The sequence below is a fragment of the Rhipicephalus sanguineus genome, chromosome 3 (genome assembly GCF_013339695.2).
Source record: "Rhipicephalus sanguineus isolate Rsan-2018 chromosome 3, BIME_Rsan_1.4, whole genome shotgun sequence".
Classification (NCBI taxonomy): Eukaryota; Metazoa; Arthropoda; class Arachnida; order Ixodida; family Ixodidae; genus Rhipicephalus; species Rhipicephalus sanguineus.
The window spans coordinates 191,242,975-191,263,816 of record NC_051178.1 but is presented as its reverse complement, the minus strand read 5'-3'; the positions used below and the strand labels follow the sequence as shown (position 1 = coordinate 191,263,816).

Below are 20,842 nucleotides of genomic sequence, written 5' to 3'. Positions count from 1 at the left end.
GTGACGTCACGGCAAATGGTGCGGGAATTCCAAGGTGGCGTCGCCACCTGTATTTTCTTTTTGCGCGTTTTCTCGCGTATTAAGTGTCTTCTCGCAGCAAGCGTGGTGTTTTTGGTATCGTGGAAGACTGCTTTACTAATGCGAGAAAAATCGTTTTGCTCTTTAGTGTCCCTTTAAGATAGCTTGCTCAATGCCTATTGGTGTTTGGCAGCTATAGCACCGTTTGACGTGGACGCACCCAAGTTGACGCTTGGTGTCACATCTGCATCCCGACGACTAACGTCCATGATCAACGATTAAACGAACCTTTGTGGCAGCTGCAGTAGTTAATGGTGAGAGCGTAATCAGAGAAAGCGGTGTGACAGCCAGAAGAGCGTCGGCTAAGGTCTCCATCCCACGGCATGTTAAAGAGTAAACAGAACACCACAGCCGGACTATAAGAGGGAAACGCAACGCGCGTCGTGTCTCCCCTCTAGCCCGGCCGCGATTTCTCTCGGGGCGATCGTCGCAGAGCTATCTTTACAGAGGCAGGCGCGCGTCGCAAAGCTATTTTTAATGTAGATAGATGCTATGAGCGAGGCCGAGGCTTGGGATAAGGTCGCCACCTTAAGGCATTGACGAAATTGCACTTCTCCCGTTGGAAACGCGCTGAATGAGGCGGACGCGTAGCAACGACTCGTTGCAGGAACTAACCGCGAAGGCCACGGTCACGATGCATTACTTCACTTTACCGCACCCAGACGGCGACACCATCCCGCCGACCAAGAGGTGACTGTGAGAGGAAAGAGTGATATATAAAAGGCGCGTTAGTAAAGCGTCCACAGTCTGTGACGGGGGCGAAGTGGATAGCATGCCCGGCATCTGTTGTCGCGGACCGAGAGGTCGTGGGTTCGACTTCCGTTGATGGAACTTCTTTATTTGCCCTCTGATCGTGTGCATTTTCTCGACGTCATTTCTCTGACGGAAATACGTCACTGAAGTCTTGGTGGACTCCGGCATAAAACACTTCCGTGTTAAAAGGCACATGAACCGCAAGAAACCAACCGCGCGCCTCATAGCTCCATGAGCGCAAGCTGCGCGGTCACTTCATCCTTGCGATCGTTCGTGTTACTAAACAAATTTTAAACAGCGGCGTTCGCGTGAGTCGGCCTTAATTCACATCACCACATTAGTGCATCATGGTCGAGCTGCGCGATCTTTGCGGCGTTTCCATGATATAACGTGCGCGGTAAAATAGCCACAGAGGATGGCTTTCGCCTTCGAGTCGTCTTAGACGAGTGCGTAAGGTAAGGTACCAATGGTGTAAATCATGGGTGGGTCAGCGGGGCCCTGATCCCTCTTGTAATCAGCCTGGGGGGGGGGGGGCGCCCCTTGCAAGTGCCCCCCCCCTCCCTTGAGAGATTTAACTATCAATCATCATATTTGAATTACTTGAAAGCTAAGTATGCATAGCGTACACTCCCTAAAACCAACTCTGAAATCTGAGGCCCTTCCAATGAGCAGAAACGATCGAAGTATAAAAGTGAAAGCTGCTTTTTGTTTCAAAATGCGCTGAAGAGCTTCGAACTTTCTACATGCCACGGGTTACTTCTGTTTTTTTTATACTGAGCTTTAATATGCAAACTAATTAAAGAATCCCCGATATATTTATTTATTTATTTATTTATTTATTTATTTATTTATTTATTTATTTATTTATTTATTTATTTATGCAGACGATTCGTGGAAATTGTGTTACTTTAATATCACCGGTGAACATCGATGTAGGTATAAGTCGTGTCGCGCGCGCGTTTGTTACACGAAGAACACTGCAACCTCAAATCCGTCGAAAACGGGGCGGAGGTACTCTGGAACATGCACACTTCCACCCGCCAGAATTTGAAAGAAGTAGGCGGCAAAGAAACTATACTCTCTCGTCTTTGAACTCGGAGCCAGTTTCCCCTATGCGACAAAACAAAACAAAACTCAGAGCGGTTTAGGGGCCCTCTAAACATCCTGCCGTCCGGGGTCTTGGCCCATCCCCCATTGTGGTTGAGTGCCATTAGGAAGATGGCATCGTCATCATTATCGAGGAAGGAGAAGATCGAGCCACTCCGCGGTTGGTTTGTTCCGAGGCCTCCGTGAATAATCTGCACTCATTTGCACTGTTGAGACATGGAGAACTCGTCGATGGTTCCCCTGTGGGTACGCCAACGAACGACGCATCGGCGTCCGGCCTTCGATCTCAAAGAGCGTTCGCCCCGGCTCATGCTCCGCGCCGCCTTCACCGGCACCTTGCTGCTAGTCAGCGTCGCCGTCACAGCGGTCATCCGCCTCTTTGCCAAATGACTTTTCCCGCTGGTTTGGAAAGTGAGCAAGATGTGCGTACGTAGAGCGACTCCACACTTTCCCGCCGCCCCTTGAGCTGTGCAGTTTGGCCCGAGACCGTAACATCTCCTGTCTGCATACTATCTGGACTGCATTTCCTAAGCTGTCAACTGCTCATAGATCAAGAACGAAGGCGGACTAATAAGGCTTCTGGGAAAGTACTACGGCAGCTTTTTGCCACCTCAGTTCTATGTACGTGTGTTGAATGAATTCTTGAGTGACGGTTGTAGCATATGTCTTCCTGTGGAAACATGAGCGCTGCAGCTTAAGAGTCCTCCTTTCGTTTGTGGTTAGAGCGGCAGCCCGTTATTTTCTGTAACGGAATAAACTGCCCCATATTTTCACAAATTACCCCCCTTCGTTGCATTTCTTGCGCCGTGCATTAACTTGTTTGATACCCTCAGTTGAGATGCCTTAATTGCTCACCTTATGTCTAATGCCACCGCTTAAACGACGGTGACGAACGGCGAGTTTCGCCTGGAGTGTCTTTCGATGTGCTCGACCGTGTGTCGTGTGCAGCGTCACGTTGGCATCGAGCTCTCGCGATTTACAAGAGCATGAGTGTACAACGGTAATCAGCGGCATGGGCCATAGTTTCGCGCCGGCGATTTCGGAGGCCGCGTTATACAGTCAACTCTACAAATCGGCGTGGCACTTCTCGAGCGTCAAAGCTTGTTCGATTGTTTCACTAAACAACGATGTTGGCATCACTGCGTAGCGCTTCATCCCTGCTCGAATGAAGTTGTATAACTCCGTCCCCTGCCTGTGAATCTATGTATATTATACATGCTTAGATCAATACTAGCATTCTTCTAAGGATCCAGACGTTTGTAACATGTTTCTGTTTTAACATACTTGGTTTAATAAAGTTCACTTAAATTCAATTCAACCAGATTCGAGGCCCAACTGGATGAGGCTTAGAAAATATTTTTTCTTCCTAAGTGTACCCGTATTCACATTCTCGTGGTCAAATAAAGCCTAAATAATTCTGCATAATTGGTTATGTTTGCTGTAAAACACGCATTTCCTTTTTAAAACTACGCCATATCTTGTGCAAGCGTCCACCTCAAAATAAATTTTCATTCTTTCTACATTTGCATAATTTTTCGCCCGGACTGCTGCTTCACGAGTCGTGCACTACTATTGTCTCAAGGTTTAAAACGTATGTGAACAGTGACATGCGAAAAATTCAACGCGTTAAAGGCGCGCCTCGTGTTAGTGTGCCATCCGACACATTCGTCCATCTCGAAGCACTTGTTTCCCTGGAAAGCGTGCACCACCGTGAAGTTGTGTGAAGTGTGGCGAAGCTGACACATAAACAACATAGGAGACGGAATTTTAAAGGGTACGTGAACCACTTTTCCAGGCAATCATCGAATGACCTCGGTATCGGAGTTTATTGCCTGGCGAATCGATCGCCGCAAAAAATTTATCGAATCCGGTCACGCGCTTTAAGTGTTTTCTCTCTTCTCTCGTCCCGACGAGCGTGCTGAAATCTAAGCAGAGAGGGATGGTACGAGGGAAATAAGTTACGTTAGCGTGTCTTATGAAACGTCATATCTTTCTCCTATTGTTATTTTTGTGAGGGAGTGTGGGTCACTGTGCAATGTTGGCAGACTATAGAGCGCTGCGCCGGCACCCCGTGGCAAGAAACGCATCTGATCCAAACGCCGCTCTTGATTTATGTCGGCCATTGGCCAATAGCATGCTATCTGCTGTTCGTCGGCAAACAGCAGGCGCCGTAATCTCCGAATAGAGTGAACATAGGCATGGGCGTCCGGTGGGGGGTGCCCCACCCTATTCATGGAATTTCGGATAATATTTTCGTATGCAGTAGCAATGGGTACACAGCTCGAATAGCACACTCAGGTCCCACATATCCGTGTGGAACGGCCTTCAGGATTGCCAGTCAACTTTGCACATCACACGCTATTCACTAATCTTGCTGGTCATATGACATGGCAGTGAAAGAAAGGCTGTGCTGAAAAAGCTACCTGTGCCCCTCCCCCCCTACCCTCCACTGCGTATGCACACCCCTGCAAAAAGGTCTGCGGACGCCCTTGAGCGCAGGCCTCTGTATGAAAAGAGGGCGCCTGAGAAAACGGCAACTTCGCGCTCCGCTTGTAAACTCTCCTTTCCGCGCATGACTGCAAGGTTTGACTGAGCTGTTCACAGCAGTATGTGCTTTCTCACCAATCCCGAGGGGTGGTTCATGACCCCTTTAACGTGTGCATATTTATTGTGGGACATCGGGCTGTTCGTTTGGCAGCGACGCTATTTGAGCTAATGTATAATCGGTTTTCGCGTTTTGGTGAAAGTCTGCATAAAATGTCGTCCGCGGGGAAGGCTTCCGAGCCGATTACAAGGGAACTAATGGTAGATCGCGATGTAACGCTGCTCGAGTACGGGGAACATTACGTTGTGTTCCATGTCACAGTGCTAATCTCGAGGCCGCGTGTTCGAGTACCTGCGACGGCTACCGCATTTCTATGTGGGCGAAATGCAAGAACACCCGTGTACCTAAATTAGGTGCACATTAAAAAAAAATAACGCAGCTTCGCACTAATGGTGCCAAGCCTGAAGGAAGTGCATATCTGGGGGCCTCCTTTGTTTCTCTGTATTTTTCTCTGTCTTTCTTCTCCCCTTTCATTCCTTTTCTGTCTTCTTTCTACTTTTTCTAGGCCTTCTTTATCTGTTTATTTCCGTTTCTTCCTTTCTATCTCTTTCTATCTTTCTTTCCCCCTCAGTCTCCATTTCTCGCTTCCTCTTTCTGTCTATCTCTGATTCTCTCTCTGTCTGTCTTTCCTTCTCTCTCTGTCTTTTTTTCCTTTCTTTCTGTCCACTTCTCTCTTTATCTTTCTTTTTATGCCATGATTTATTCTCTCCCCTTCTCCATTCTCTCTTCCTCACTATCACATCTATCCTCCTCACCCTAATTTCCCTTTCCCACCCCTTGCTATGTTTTGCTATGCGAGAGTGCCTGGATAGCCGAGTGGTTGCGATGCTCGCCTTCGGATCGTAGGCACGCGGGTTCGAATCCCACCTCGTCACGCAATTTCTTTCGCCAAGAATGTTTCTCTTTCTCTCTACCTCTTCTTTCTACCTCTCTCTCTGTAGTCGTTACTTCGACCATCCGAGTTATTGCATCCCACGCCGGACAAATCGGCGCAGCGGGAGAGCGCGCGCCGGGTGCACGTGTTTGGGGAGTGAAGCAGAAGATGAAGAAGAGGACGAATAGAGCGCGCGCCGGCCGAGTTATTGCGTTGCGCGCGCTACAAGGGTAGAGACCATTAATGATGATGGTAGTTTATGTGAACGCTTAACCGCATAACGAAAAGCATAGCAGATCCGCTGTAAAAATGCAGGAGCTAGGTCAAAATGAATCCTGAGTACCCCACCACGTCGTGGCTCATAATCGAATCGCGATTCTGGCATGTAAAGACTCAGAACTCAATTTACATCATGTTCTGCCAACATTATGAGAATATTAGCATCGAATCCGCATTTCAGGCATAAGGTTTCTCTTATTAACCAAAGTGTTTATTTGAACAAGTTTGAGTGGTTGTACTTTGTTTGTTTTTACTTTGTCAGCTCTTTCGTTTACACTTACCTGCACAGTAAACGCCACCATTTGGCAAGGATAGCCATGTTTCTTGGCTTCACAGTGTTGCTGCTGCTTCTGCAGCTAGTCATAGCCACTGCGTTGTAACGGGGAGTGTTGCAGAAATATGAATTCCGCACCAGCCACACGGCAGAGTAAAGAGAGTATATTTAACGCCCAAGATAGTATACATCAACCACCAGATGTAATAACACACTGAACAAAGAGTAAAATGGAGACAGTCTAAGGCACCGTTAGGAACAGCTACCCTTGCAGCAAGTGGTGGTAACTACGAGGAAAAGATAGAGAGGAAATGGCGTACAGCTGTTTTTGTGTGCCTGGAGAGATGACAACGAATGCATCGAGAGCGTCCCGGCAGATTACATATAGCTATTCCTTACACAAAATTTTAACGATCTTTTTGCTTTTTGCGAACTTCTACAGTCCTTATCTTTTATAACTGAAGCTGACAAGGTGGGCACACAGACAGGTATACAAACACAAGATGATTTCGCAGAAGACGTTCCTTCCGATGCGTTAATCAGCCCCTTCCGACAGCATATGGTGCCGTGCACGTGGAAGAACTGTAGCTGTCACTGTTACAAATTTACCCACTATATAAATGCTGAGTTGGAGCGAGACCGCAGGAAACAGCTCACTATCGGCGCAGGAGACTTGGCACGAAGTTCCTAGTTTTTGGGTTAATATCACGTCGTACGTAACGGTCTCATCAATTATGTCCAGCTCCGGTTCAGGAGTTACTTGATAGATCGAGTAATTGATTAACCGTAGACGTCAGCAGTGTGTTCGTGTTTCTTTCCTTCGTCCGTGCGTCTGATGTTTGCTGCAAGCACTCAACATGCAAGATCACCAACTAGCCCAGATGCAAACCATTCTAATTGACTGTAGTATAGTTAAGTCCAACTGTCAGTCGAAACCGTAAACGTTGGAAGTTGTACATTATTGCTGATACATTGTTAAATGATGAACCGATGGTGATGTTGACGTGACGACAATTAATTAACTGGAGAAATTGTTTTGGATAGCCCGCGGTGAATCCTATATGCAAGGGTTTACACTAAGCGCAAACACTGCCAAAACAACTGTACTCCTGGGAGCAGGAAAGACAGGAAAACCGGGATCGTTACTCCCAGGGAGCCCACAAGCCACCGTGCAGTTCGGGAAAGGCTTTCGGATCGACCGGTCTCAGCCTTGGTGACATGGAAGTTACTTCGTACTCTTCCAGCTTTCGCTTCAGCGATGCCAGCAGCTGCATAGAGATAAAAATAAGCAGTGGGAAGAGCGTTTTTGGCAGCCAGTTAATCGCGCGCATCGGGGATCACTGTCTGCTCAGTCCTGCTCGTAGCATTCTTTATTAGACAGTGCTTCGTTAGGTGCCTTGAACTCATGAGACGGTTCTACAACCATCTCAGTGATTCTCTCAGTACGTAATGCATAACGACGTATATGCCAACTATGAATAGCAACAATAATAATCACACGACCGCTACTATCGTGAACATCAAAACGGCGTAGCAAGGTAGTGAACTTTGCTAGATGAGAGATGTATACTATTATACATGGTATATTGTGAATTCTAAACCGCGATTGGGTTCCTTCTGCTTCATTTATGTCCTCGTCGTCAACCCTAGCTTTTTTTAGATGAATTCCTATACCAACTGCCTCAACATTCGTTCGTTCTACGTGTCATTACAAAAATAAATGGTCGCGCCAGTAGGCGATCAAGACGACGGTGGGTGATTCCACGAGAGATCGAACATGCCTGTCCGGTCGATATTTTTGTTTTGCCTGGGTTTTTTATATGTTATGTGGGCACATTCAAAGTGCACGGAACCGAAAATATTATTTCCAAGAAACGCTACCAGCGCGCCAAAAAAATATTTGAAGGTGGCGGCGCGGGCCTCCTGTTTTTGCTCACTGCAATGTTTTCGGATTTCGCGGCCGAATTTAATGCGAACTATAAATGATTTGTCGAAAAATTGTTTTGCTGGTTTTAATACGCATTACTGTGAATTACATCCATGATTTTTTACGCCGTTCTCAAAAGGAAGAAAATGTGAAAAAAATGGCAAACACGGCCGAAATAAAAAAAGTGTGTTAAGTTCGAGGCGCCTGTCATAGGCTGAGGATCTTCGCGACAACTGCGAGGTCTGCTAGCATTGCTTTACGCGCCTCAAAAAAAAAAAAAAAAACTGTCTACATCTAACCGCAATGAGGTAGACTAGGCATTTCTTCAGGAAGAAGCGATTGATATCTTGAACAGGCGCGCCCACCTTTCCTCTGATGCTTGTAGGCGAGGTTGTAGGCTGCAAACTGTGTACGTTAGCCCTTCAGAGGGCGGCAGCAGCCCACTTCCGCACACGCTAGACACAAGTAAAATCTGAGAACACATCGTTCTTGACGAAAAGCCACCAGAGCAAGGTTTTGCTGCAGCAGAATAATTAAAACTGAGATTTACGCACACTGCAAGCTGATAACAACCATCAGTCGCGCTGAAGCGAGCACACACAGCAAGGCTCATTTTGGCGCGTTATATCTCGTGAACAAAGCAAATGAGGACGTATGATATTAAAATCGTGTGTTCACTGACATAGGCGCTCTTCGATAAGAAATTGTCGTCAAAATTGAGACCGGAGTTTTTTTTTTATTTTATTTTTTGAAAATGAACTTTTTTGAGAAAACTCGCTTCTTTAACTATTTTTTTCTTTTTTCACGCTGCTCGTAGGAAAATGATCTTCCGTATATATGTTTCAAAGGCTCTTTTCTATATTTGACAATGTTTCGAAGTTTCTGTTTGAAATAGGAAAGGCGCCAAGGCGCCTCGAACTTAACACACTTTTTTTTATTTCGGCCGTGTTGGCCATTTTTTCACATTTTCTTCCTTTTGAGGACGGCATAAAAAAAGCATGGATGCAATTCACAGTAATGCGTATTAAAACCAGCAAAAGAATTTTTCGACACATCATTTATAGTTCGCGTTAAATTCGGCCGCGAAATCCCAAAACATTGCAGTGAGCAAAAACAGGAGGCCCGCGCCGCCACCTTCAAATATTTTTTGGCGCGCTGGTAGCGTTTCTTGGAAATAAAATTTTTGGTTCCGTGCACTTTGAATGTGCCCACATAACATATAAAAAACCCAGGTAAAACAAAAATATCAACCGGACAGGCATGTTCGATCTCTCGTGGAATCATCCCGTTTGTAAAAACAACGAGAAAACCAAGGGGCGAATTCACTGAGTTTTCATTTCGTAATTACACTTCTTTCCACTTAGCCAGCCAGCTTCGCTAATGATATTCCCAGTATCAGGATTGGCTGAAAGTTTTTTTTCTTGTGAACGATTCCAGCGCAAGGTGTTTCTGGAATTCAGGCCCATGGAGTCGGAGTTCATAAAACGCGTTTCGTTCGTAATTGTTCTTTGCCATTGGCCGAATGCCCTAGCTCGCGATACGTCCAGCATCACGATTGGTTGAAATTTTTATCTTCCGGACATTACCGGCATAAGAGTTTTTGGTAAGAAAACTTGGAGTACGCTTAAGCTTCGCATTTAAAAGTGGAACGTAATACCGTAATCGGGCCCATTCGCATCGACTTCTGATTCGCTTGCTATGCCTCGTTTCTCGGTGGACAGCTCAACCGTGCCGCGAGGAAAAGAACGTCCGCGCGCGTGACATTGTAAACTCTTCTAGAGTGACTACGGCAAGTACAGTGGCGAAGCGCCCACTACGCCATATTTCATCATTTCGCGAATGATCGAACTACCAACAACGCGTCCGTAAGACAATACGCGCATCTACGAAGCGGCACACTTTGTTGATGCTGTGGCTGATGATGGTGTTTATTTATGGCTTGGCGCTTTGTAATGGGTGGGCCTTTCACATGGTGTCACGCCCGGTGCGATCTCACGCTTCTGCCGCCAAATACTATATATCTGCTAACGAGACTCCTCGCCCAACATAACACCTGTGTTTTTTTTTCCCCCCGAAGCATATATTCAACCACTGGCGTGGGTCTGGGGTAGAACACCCGACTGCCACGCAGAATGCCTGGGTTCGATACCGGCTCGAACCAATCTTTATTCATGTTAAAATACAGGGCGTGCAAACACGGACGCACTGAAAGAGAACGCGTTTGTGGTGTCTTGACTTCTCTCTTGTGTCCGTGTTTGCACGCCCTGTCTTTTAGCATGAATATGTGCCAACTAGCTCCGCTCTCTGTTATTATAATTTTTATTACTTGAATCAATCGTTATTTTTCGCTACCGGACTACGTCGCCGACGCCGGAATTCCTGCGACACGGTCTCCTTAACGCTGTCCCGTTAATATGCGCCCCCTTCCCCCTCCTGTTATGTGCTTACCTCTGTCTCGGTGTCCGCAAGGTTGTGCAGTTCGCAAGGGTCTTTGGCCACGTCGAATAGGTAGGGCGGTGTGCTGCCCTCGAAGTTGGAAGGTTCACTTGATTCGTAGCACTGCATTGAAGCCTGCCGGCGCCACTGGGCAGACGCCCCGATGAGGCTGTCGTTGTTGTAGAGAAGTCGCAGGGCATTGGCTGCCTTGGAGCGTGACGTCAGTTCGTCTAGGTCTTCGTCGGACCTTGGACTACCGGGAATCGGAGTGCGTTCATTGGATCTGCATGCAGACCCACGTCTCTCGTTAGACTCGACTATACACATGTCCCCCCCCCCCCCCCGAAATTTTTGTTTCCCCATGGGAAACAAAAAGCAAAATGACACTCGACCACACTTATCCGCCCGGACCCCATGTCGGATCAAGGAGGTGTACCCCCCCCCTCCAAAAAAAAAATAACGTTTCTGCCTACGCCACTGCCAAAACCACGATATCATTATGAGGCACGGCTTGGTGGGGGACTTCAAATTAAATTTGACTACCTGGGGTTCCTTAACTCACAGGCGGGACAGGCCCGCACTTGACGTATCGGCTTTATATGAAGCCTTGCGTACTAATACCCCTACCGTAAAATCCCGAGCAAGCGCCCCCCCGCCCCTTACGGTGAAAGATAATCCGACAAGATTTGGACGGGAGGTGCCCTTGCTCGGTCACAGATCAAAATTCAAGATGGCGGCGGAAGAGCCGCACGTCCTTCCAATGAAATGCTTTATTGAATAGGCCTGCATTCACTGTCGTTATTAGCCCTCTTCTAGCGAATAAAAACAGTGAATGAAGCAGTGACAATGGCGGCAGGGCAGGAGGGAGGGGGGGGGTCTTGCTTGGTCATTGGCGGATATTTCTAATCTCCAGAAACAGGGAAGGGGGCGCTTGCTCAGGATTTTACGGTACATACGTTCTGGTGTCCGGCTGTAAGTCTCTTATATATTAACAGCGAATCTGTTGATGATGATGATGACGAAATGGACTTTATTTGGTCCTGGAGAACTCCGATCAGACAACCCCCGAAGGGGGGTCACTTTGCTGAAGGCATAAATCCAGGATGCCCTAGCTGTGGGGCGGATCCCGGCGTAACACAGCGCAAAGTTCAGCACAGAACAGGACTGGGAGAGGGCTCTTAAAAGCCGCGAGCTCTCAGTCCAGCTGTCGGCAATCCAGGAGGCCTGCGAACGGGCGGAGGGCCACGGTCTTCCAGTACCGGCGTGGGCGCGGCCAGCAACTGCAGCGAAGCTGCTCTAGCTCGGCGTAAAATGTCGTGACCCGAAATTATCATCATCATGAACTGACACGTTCTCTCTTCGTCCTCTTCTTCCTCTGCTTCGCTCCCAGAACACGTGCGCCGATTTGTCTGGCGTGTAGCAAGGGGGAAGCACAGAGCGAAGGAGAGATATGAGGGTGAGGGCGAATAAAGGAAGAGAGAAAGAAACAGAGAGACGGAAATAAATATATAAAGAAAGAGAAAATTCTTGGCGCAAGAAAATTCCTCCTGAGGCGGTGCGATTCGAACCCGCGTACCCACGATCCGAAGGCGAGCGTCTTAACCACTCGGCTATCCAGGCACGCTGACAGAGCATAGCATAGCCTTGTATAGGGTCGTATAGCAAGAGGGTGGAAAAGGAAAGTGATCCTGAGGAAGAGAGATGTGATATAAGGAAGAGAGATGTGAAGAGAGAGTAAAGCATAGCATATAAAGAATGAGAAAGCGAGAAATAGAGAGAAAGAAATGCAGAAAAAGAGAGAATCAAAGAAAGAGAAAGAAAGAAGTCGACAGGAAAAATTATAGAAAGAAAGAGGAAGCAAGCGAGAAATAGAGAGAGAGTGAGACAAAAATAGGAGAGAAAGAAAGACAGAAAGAGAAAGGAATAGAAAGAAAAAGACACAGAAATAGAAATAAACAGAGACAAAAAAAAAGACAAAAAAGAAATAGAGAGAAGAGAGAAAAAGAAAGAGCGGAAGAAAGAAAGAGAAAGCTAAAGAGAAGCAAAGAAGGCCGCCCAGCTCTATGGAGAAGTATCTATATATAGAAATAGAGAAACAGGTTACCCAGCGAGCGGCGACGGGCCCGTGCTTCGGTGACAAGCTTTGTGCGACTGAGGGCAATCTTCGCGCATTTTTTTAAAGACAATAGTCTTTCTTGGGGAACTTAAACGCAGAAATTTTGGTCTGTCTGTCTTTCTGTTTGTCGGCACGTCACTCGATTCAGCCACCCGGTCAAAGTTGAACCACTTGCCCAAGGGCCAGCCATCTTGAACGGCTGACTAGGTTCATACTTGTGTACATTGTTGATCAAAAAGCAAACATTACGCATATCTGAGGCGCAACATCGCTAGGTAAGAATTAGGTGGTGTGTTCCTTTAATAGAAAATACATAGATACGTAATTCTAGAGACCCTAGTTTCTTAAGCTGCGCTGAAAATGCGACTGCGCTGAAACTTGCTTTCCTCCGCGCCCTCTGCACGAGCTCATTGTTGTGTTTCGGTTTCGGTTCAGTATTGCACTGTAGGAATGCTATGGGGCGCCGCTCTGGCATTCCTGTTTTACGCAGGTGACGTGTAAATAAAAGAGTGTGTGGAGAGTACAAGGAGGTTTTTTAACCTCCTTGGGAGAGTACTCGTTGAGTGCGGACGTTTCTTCTGCTTCGGCGCTTCGCGCCAAACCGCGTGTTCGGGCTGGCTCGCGTTCGGGCTGGCCCGCCGGTCGCGTTGGTCACCGCCGGTCTTCGCCTGCCGCTGCGCCAGGACTACCAGCCCGCAACACAGCACTCATGTTTCCCGACGTATTGCCAGATGGTGTCCATATGTCACGCAGCGCCTCTTCTATCGTCTTTAGACGACATTTGCAGCGAAGCACGCAGATACGCGGCCAATTTTTTTTAATCCATAAAGCTTAGAGCCAATCACCAGAACATCTGTAGGAGTATTAGTACGCATTACGCAGTAATCCGAGTTTGGAGAAAGTGTAATAATACACGGAATATGAGCCTATTCCAGACATGCCTATTCCCGACATGGCATAATGAAAGGCCGGTCCCGTAAAAAGGTATGATCCACACTCTCATGGATTTCGTGTGTGTAACCTGGTGGAAGTCAAAAAGCGGTCCTGCACGTCACATAGCATTTAACTATAACCGATTCGCGAGTATCCTAGTCCAATTTATTGCTTCTCTTCAGCGTTACAGTTCTGCGTGCGTTGATGCGATGGGGCAGGTCCACGTATTGGTTGCTTTCAAAATCGATTGTGCGGCGTCTCCGCACTATACGGTCGCCACCCTTCTATATAAAAAATGGGGCAGCTACGCACTAGTGGTGCGAAGACTGACGGAACAGCGGTACTAGTGGCCTTCCCCTCCTCCTCTCCATCTTCCGCACACTCACATCACTCCTCCCCACCCCCACTTCTCGTTCCCATACTATGCGTGGCTATGCTATGCTTTACCCTCTCCCCTCATTTCCCTTCTCCTCACCTTCACTTCCCTTTCCGTCCTCCTTTCTATACTGCGCTCTACAAAGCGCAGTATAGAAACGCTTTACCCTCTCCTATCCTCCTTTCTCTCCCCACCCTCACTTCCTTTTCCCACTCCTTATGTTTCCACTTCTCTTTGCAGAGCTGCGCAGACTTTTGAGCGGTCGCCGGCCACGGCTGGAACTCAAGCTTAAACAGCTCCGCTGAAGCGCGACCTTCGGGTTTCTCTTATGCAGCATACCTGCCCGCGGAAGACGCCCCCAGCACAATCTTGTAGTCACCGTGTCGCAGCGCTGCCGTGTTGCTCACAGGGTCGATGTTGTACAGGATATCGGTGCGCGGGGACGGAAGATCCTCCGACAGGTGCCGCCACATGTCGATGCCGTCCAGGTGCTCCAGACTGGCTGCATCACCGCCTGTGTGAACGCACAGAGGTTGGCGGAGCACACTGCGCCGGAGTCAACGAGCTCGAAACCACATCGTAATAATAAGTGCACCGACTGCTCAACTTTCAGATTCGGTATTGACACTCCTTGCTTCATGACAGCATGCTAACATGAGTTCAAGGGGTAGGCGTGTGCAGGGTTCTCCATAAAGGAGGGCGGAGTTTCGCCTAAGCGCTCCACGTGCGCCTCCTTATTGTTAGGATCCCAAAGAAAACAAGCTTCGCAATGAATGCAAATATAAAAATAAAGCTATATTATGCTTCTCATAATTGCCTGTTTTTGTTCCCCGGCTTTCCAGGGGTAAAGGTGTGAAGTAACTATCGTCAAAAACCTGCACTGATGGTAGAAGCCTGATTGAGTGAAGGTACGGGGCAGACTTGGCGCCCCTCTTAGGTGATTAGGGAAGGGAGTATGTTGCACCAACTCGCCCACATCAAACTCCTTCTAATTCCTCGTATACGACGATTCCTGATCACTTCTACATATGCAGAGTGACGACGTGTGTTTTATAAAAGAGGAAACGCTGTTTTTCGAGCGAGCGGTATCAGACCGGCGGCTGTGTAGAGAGTGGGCAGCCAGTCGGCGACGTGCATGAGCTGCTGGGACACCCTGCCCCGGGAGTCGAGCAGCGGCGACCAGAGGAAGGCGGCAGCCCTGGAGGCGCCCTCCCACAGGGTGCCCTTGGAGCCGCGCAGGGGCCAGTTGCAGCCGCGGCTGGCGTGGAGTCCCAACGGAGCACCGCCGTTGTCGCTGCTGAACACGAGTACCGTGTTTTCCAGCATACCTGCCTCCTGGAGGGCCTCGACCACCGCGCCCACCGACTCGTCCAGCACGTCCACCATGGCTGCGCCACAGGCGAAATGATTGGATTCTCACGTATATGTCTCCTAATGTCGTGCGCGCGCGCATATGTGTGGGTGTGGCTCGAAAAAATTTATTTTTTTTAACAAAAGCTAGCCTAAAGTTCTTCGCATAAATAAATATGCAAGGCTGAAAGGACTTGTAACATCTCCTATAAGTAAATTCTAGGTGCGGTGCAACTTCTATATACACCTTATTTAAAGGTGTAGAAAGTATTTTGGGTGCTTTCTACGCATCTTATAGTAACGTGAAAAGCACTGAGGTACGGTCAGCACCAAAATTTAGAGATCACGAGATGCAAGAAAACGCTGGATATTCCCGCTGCTTCGGCAGGCCGCCTTGAATGTAGATTTCAGGCCTGTTCTAAAATGCGCTAACATGTACTGTGCAGTTCGGTCGAATACAGTAACAAATTAATGGGAAAGTGGTCTCTAAACGTTTGACGCCAACTGTGCATGTCAGTGTGCTTGGTTTGTCTCATGCATGGCTAACCCCCTCACCATTAAATATACTGACCGAAATAACACTCATACTAACACTCATACTCATACTTGGCCATTTAACAGCGTCTGGATACGCACGTCCCTTTATTTGCATCCCTTTCTATCGTGCTCTTATCTAGATCCCTTGCTATAAGCAACGAACTCTACAAAAGCTTGCGTATATGTTGCACCCGTTCGGAGGTCTCACCGGCGTACACGGTGCGGTTCTCCTCTCCGATGTACGAGAACTTGTCGATGTTCTCCTTGGGCGCCGCCAGCGGAACTTCGACACCTCCGTGTGGCGCCTGGTGGCTCAGGTACATGAAGAAAGGCTGCGCGAATCAAACGCGACCTTATGTTCCTCAAACATCGAAAAAAGCACGACAGCATTTACAAATCGCAGTTCGCGTGCAATCTCGAAACACGAAAGAACCTGGATTAAGGTTCTCACATTTCCTGGGATGGCCGTATAAGCACTAATTTAGGAAAAATGGAAAATAAAAGAAGAGCAATCGCTAGCGGCTCTGTTACTGCAGTATGTATACTAATCACTGAAGAGCCATGGCATTATAGATAACGCTCCAATAAAAAAACTGCGTTTGAAGACTGAACATTGCTCGTGAAACAACTCATACAGTGTCGCGCACACATGTTCTTTTTTTTTTTAAAGTTAGCGATTAATGAATGCTGGTAGTATGTCGAGCTTAGAAAAAAGTCGGTAAATATTCATCAGTTGAGCCTGTTTGCGTTCAGAAGCTGAGGTTGATGATGCTGGTATCCTCCACCAATGGCAAGATTAAGACTATATGTTAATAACGATGATGAGTGCGCTTTCTTCATCTTTTCCCACCGCTGTGAATCAATACAGGATCCTCCTCGTGGGCATATGAGCCAGTTATTGAGACAATAACACCAACACAGAGCCTCACCTCGGATGCGTTGTGAGCCTTGATCAGATTCACCGCCTTGTCCGTGAACAGCGTCGTGGAATAGCGGCCGCTGTCGTTGGTTGAACTGCCGACACCTTCCCAGAAGTCCAAACCAAAGTGCTCACCCTGTCAAAAGATGAATACCACGTAATTTTCACGACGTGCATGACGAGGAGCGCCGAATTGTTGCGGGATTTATGTTTTATTACTGCATTAAACCTCTGCCCATGCCCATGGCATGGGCAGGGCATGTAGCGCGTAGGCAAGATGACCGCTGGTCATAAAGAGTGAGAGACCGGATTCCAAGAGAAGGCAATTGCGCGCGATGGGGAGGGAGAAGGTTAGGTGAGTAGATGAGATTAAGGAGTTTGCGGATATAACGTGGCCGCAGCAAGCACAGGAGCGGGCTAGAAACATGCCTTTGCCCTGCAGTGGATGTTGTCAGGCTGATGATGACCATGATGATGATAATTGCATTAAACGAGCTGTGATGCGAACAGATATAACTTTGCGCTCTTTATAATGTCGTGCACAGCAAGTCTTCTCGAATCGGTATACCATGCAAACGGGATCGAATTAGGGTTTTTTTTATTTTGTCGCACACAATAGCCGGTGCAGTTTTACGTATACGAAAACATGCACAATGCGCTTTGAGGGATGCCATCTATAGCAGAAAACATGTTGAGCTAGTTGGGAGGGATTCGTCGTTGTGTAGAAAGCGACAAAATAGACGGGAATCGATTAGCTGTCGTAAAAGAAAAAAAGTAAAGGCCGTGTTCAAACGGTTATCTCTTGCAGGTCCTGCCTACAGAAGACGTGACACGCCAAACCATACTATAGAGGAAACAGCGCTGACCCGCAGAACTATGGCACCGTCTCACGAAAAGTTCAATAAGCAACAATCGTGGGGCGTTTACAGACTAATACATATCCTTATTAACGGGAAATTATTAACACAGTATATTCCGACAGATACACGAACGCACGTCCCTGGTGCGGCGGAAGCACTCCAACACTACCGCATATATAACACACAGCTGCCCAGAGAGACCACACTCCATCGTCTGTGGCAATACACAACAAATACGAACGTGGTCGTGCGAGGCGCAGCTTGCCTATCTATCCTTGGGAAGCCAGCTGGCGACCCTGGGTCATGCCCGGCGAGTCCCTATGGCCAGCGGGGCCCTGAAAGAGAAGCCCCGCCCGCGGTAATCCACCTCCTGCTTTGTTTCATTAAACTTTATTCTCTCTCTCTCGCGTGGACCCACACGTGCGCCATTGACGAATAGAATTTCCATTTCTGAGCACGTGCAGACAAATTATGTGTCTTACTTTAGTGTTTACCTCCTTTCCCACCACGACGCGAACTTTCACTTGATCGGCGTTTGTGTTGTGTGTTTCCGTGCTCCTGTGTCCTTGGCTGCACGCCTCACTTTTTTCAAGTGCGGAGCACTTTAGTGGCTGTCGTCTCATGTCATCTGCTGCCATCTCCCCTCATCTCTTGTCGTCGCTTGGCGTCACGAGCCAAAACCATGTATAGTATATTAAGGGTGGAAGTGAGAAGGAGGGAAAGGGGGACGGTAAGGTATAGCATTCTGTGCTTTACAAGGTCAAGTATTCTACTACACAGCCACGAGTGCTTGAAACTGCTTCGGAAAATGACCGAAGAAGCTTCGGCGACACAGTCCCCGAGTCGGGCGAGGAGTTACCAGATGCAGTAGTGCGTGGCAGAATCGTAGAATCGCATCATGCGTCACACCATGTGAGCTGCGTAAGGAGAAGGAGGTTAAAAGATTAAAGCTAACCACTCATCACAGCATCAACAAAGCGTGCCGCTATGAAACTGCGCGTGTTGCCTTATACAGACACGCAGCGGGTACTTTGCAACAGAGGCGGAGCACAATGCGCGGAATAGCGCTATCGCGTTCCACTCTTCAAGGCGATGCTTAAGCGCCCACTAATTTTTTTTCTACGGTGTAGCGGCAAATTGTACTGGATAACTTTGATCAGCTAGGGTGTTCTGACGTGCGCAACAGAATGTATAGATAACAAGAAAGAGAGAGGACCAATAACATAAACAAACCAAACAAAGTTTTAGCTTCAGGGAATAAGTCCCAGCTTTCTCTACTATGAATGCTTGCAATGCTTGTAAAACAAGGTATCTGTATGACGCCATTGTTTGGCGACCGTACATTTGTTGGCTCTTGTCGATGACAGATGAATGTGTGCACGTGACACAGCTTGTTAGTAAACTTCCCCAAATAGCTCGCCAGACATTTGCCACTCCGTCAATTTTTAATGACGCGCGTACGTTCTCGGGACTATCAGGGCTGCGGACCGAAGACTGAGAAAAACGCCTTCCATTCTATATACTGTCATAACATGGAAGATCTCTCAATACACGCTGACATTCCGATCGCAGTTATAATTCAAGCCGACGTCAGTTAACTCGGGGAACATGTATCAAAGAGGACGGACAATCTTTTCTGGCCTCTTCTATTTGAAGTCAGCTCGCATTTTTTTTTATTATTGAACTCCGAGGTCGAGAAGCACGCATCGCTCGCACAGTGGGTGAGCCTGGAGGCTGGCCAAATATCGGAGCACTCGTGGCGAAGTTATTTACGCTCTGCCGCTGCAGGGTAGGACCGTGCCAGTTTATTTTCGCAGAAAGAACGCGAAGAGACAGAAGCCACAACTTTGCGAGGCAAGCACAGTAGTGCTCTGCACAGGCGTTGATGTTTTCTCATTATTGAGGCTGGCACTAGAAAGCGAAGGAAACAAACAACTGTGTGTATATATAGACTCCATCGTCCGCCCATCACCCTCGCGCTAGAAAGGAAACTGTGGCAAACAATAGCAAAGTGTGCGCTGACCCCTTCACGAAACACTTGCGCACACACGTGCTTCGCTCGACCCTTTTCAGTGAACGCTCGCTCCTGACTTACTTCACAGGGATGCAATTGGGTATTTTCGGTACGTAAATCCTCTGATGAAGAGGTGCTGGCCCTTTTGTCATATGTTACTGAACTGGAGTTCAACACACAACCCTGATAGACCGCTGTATATGAACAAGAACAAAAATACACGGACGTAATTAAGTGCCAGCTAAAAAAAATTCTTTAAATTAAAAAAAAAAAAAACGATTGCTCAAATTACACAGGTACAGGCAGTTATCGGGTGGCGCAGTGTGCAGGTGTGCGCAAGATGTAGCGTAGATGCATCGAAGCAAGCGCGCCATTTATTTGAAATCCTTTTTGAGAGCGCTGATGCGGTGCGCGCGATAGGCGAGAACGGGTGCTCAGTCACCTGTTCGCGCATTTCTTCGCAACCTTGAGACGTGCAAAAAAAAAGGCGGGGGGGGGGGGGGGGGGGGGAGGGGTACTGTAGCAAGCTGAAAACAATTTGGCATTGTGCTTTCGAATGTGATATAAAATATTAGGCGTTTAGCAAGTTAGTCGTTTGGGTAATAATTTTCACTATGAGGGTATTCAATACTAACGGGAAAAAATTTCACCAATTCGCGCAAGGCTATGGTCCCGTCGTCGTATGTCCTTGCGTTTTAATAGTTAGTTAGTTAGTTAGTTAGTTAGTTAGTTAGTTAGTTAGTTAGTTAGTTAGTTAGTTAGTTAGTTAGTTAGTTAGTTAGTTAGTTAGTTAGTTAGTTAGTTAGTTTCTATTATACGGCCGCCAGGATGAAATTTATCGCACAGTTGGCGATGCGACCTATTAAAAAATTATTGAAAAATGGTATATACGTATGATGGCTATTTGATTCGAAAACTGTACAACATTTGGGCCATTTCAATTCGTTATTCCAAAGTGTCAAATATTCGCACACACCTTATACTATAGACAGTGATGCAGAATAAATAAATAAAGAAATAAAAACAAAGAGCGGTTTCCGTGGGCGTACCTCTCTGATGGTGTGGTTGTAGTAGTCCTCCTCGCCGTTGTAGTAGCCGTAGAAGCTGTCGAAGCCTCGGTACGTCGGGGTGTACTCGTCTTGTAAGTAACCCAAGTGCCACTGCGAGTGCGTGCGAGACGAGAAGAGATACGCCCTTGCACACGTTACGTTGATCCTATCCGGAAACGGTGCTAGTTTAACCAGCACAATGGATAGATGAACTCCTAACAACTCGACCGGCTGACACCCGGGCACTCTATAGCGATTAGACAGCTTTTGTTCGAAGAACTACTATGTCCTAGCTATATTGTGTTTATGAATTCAAGCAGAGGTATACGGAAGAAGCTGGGTTCTCAGCCAGTCC

At 47.5% G+C, this 20,842-nt stretch overlaps 1 protein-coding gene across 1 annotated transcript in view; it reads right to left on the bottom strand.

The window, feature by feature from the left end:
• Positions 1-6,864: 6,864 nt before the first annotated feature.
• The window catches only part of LOC119386209 (arylsulfatase B-like), a 21,448-nt gene continuing 7,470 nt past the window's right edge, over positions 6,865-20,842 (bottom strand). Inside the window, exons 2-8 of the mRNA XM_037653544.2 lie at positions 20,488-20,598; positions 16,575-16,700; positions 15,854-15,977; positions 14,853-15,146; positions 14,098-14,272; positions 10,346-10,616; positions 6,865-7,238 (exon numbers count right to left, since the gene is read on the bottom strand). Of these exons, the coding sequence (XP_037509472.2) occupies positions 7,113-7,238; positions 10,346-10,616; positions 14,098-14,272; positions 14,853-15,146; positions 15,854-15,977; positions 16,575-16,700; positions 20,488-20,598 (1,227 nt within the window). The 3' untranslated portion in view covers positions 6,865-7,112. The remainder of the gene's footprint in view (positions 7,239-10,345; positions 10,617-14,097; positions 14,273-14,852; positions 15,147-15,853; positions 15,978-16,574; positions 16,701-20,487; positions 20,599-20,842) is intronic.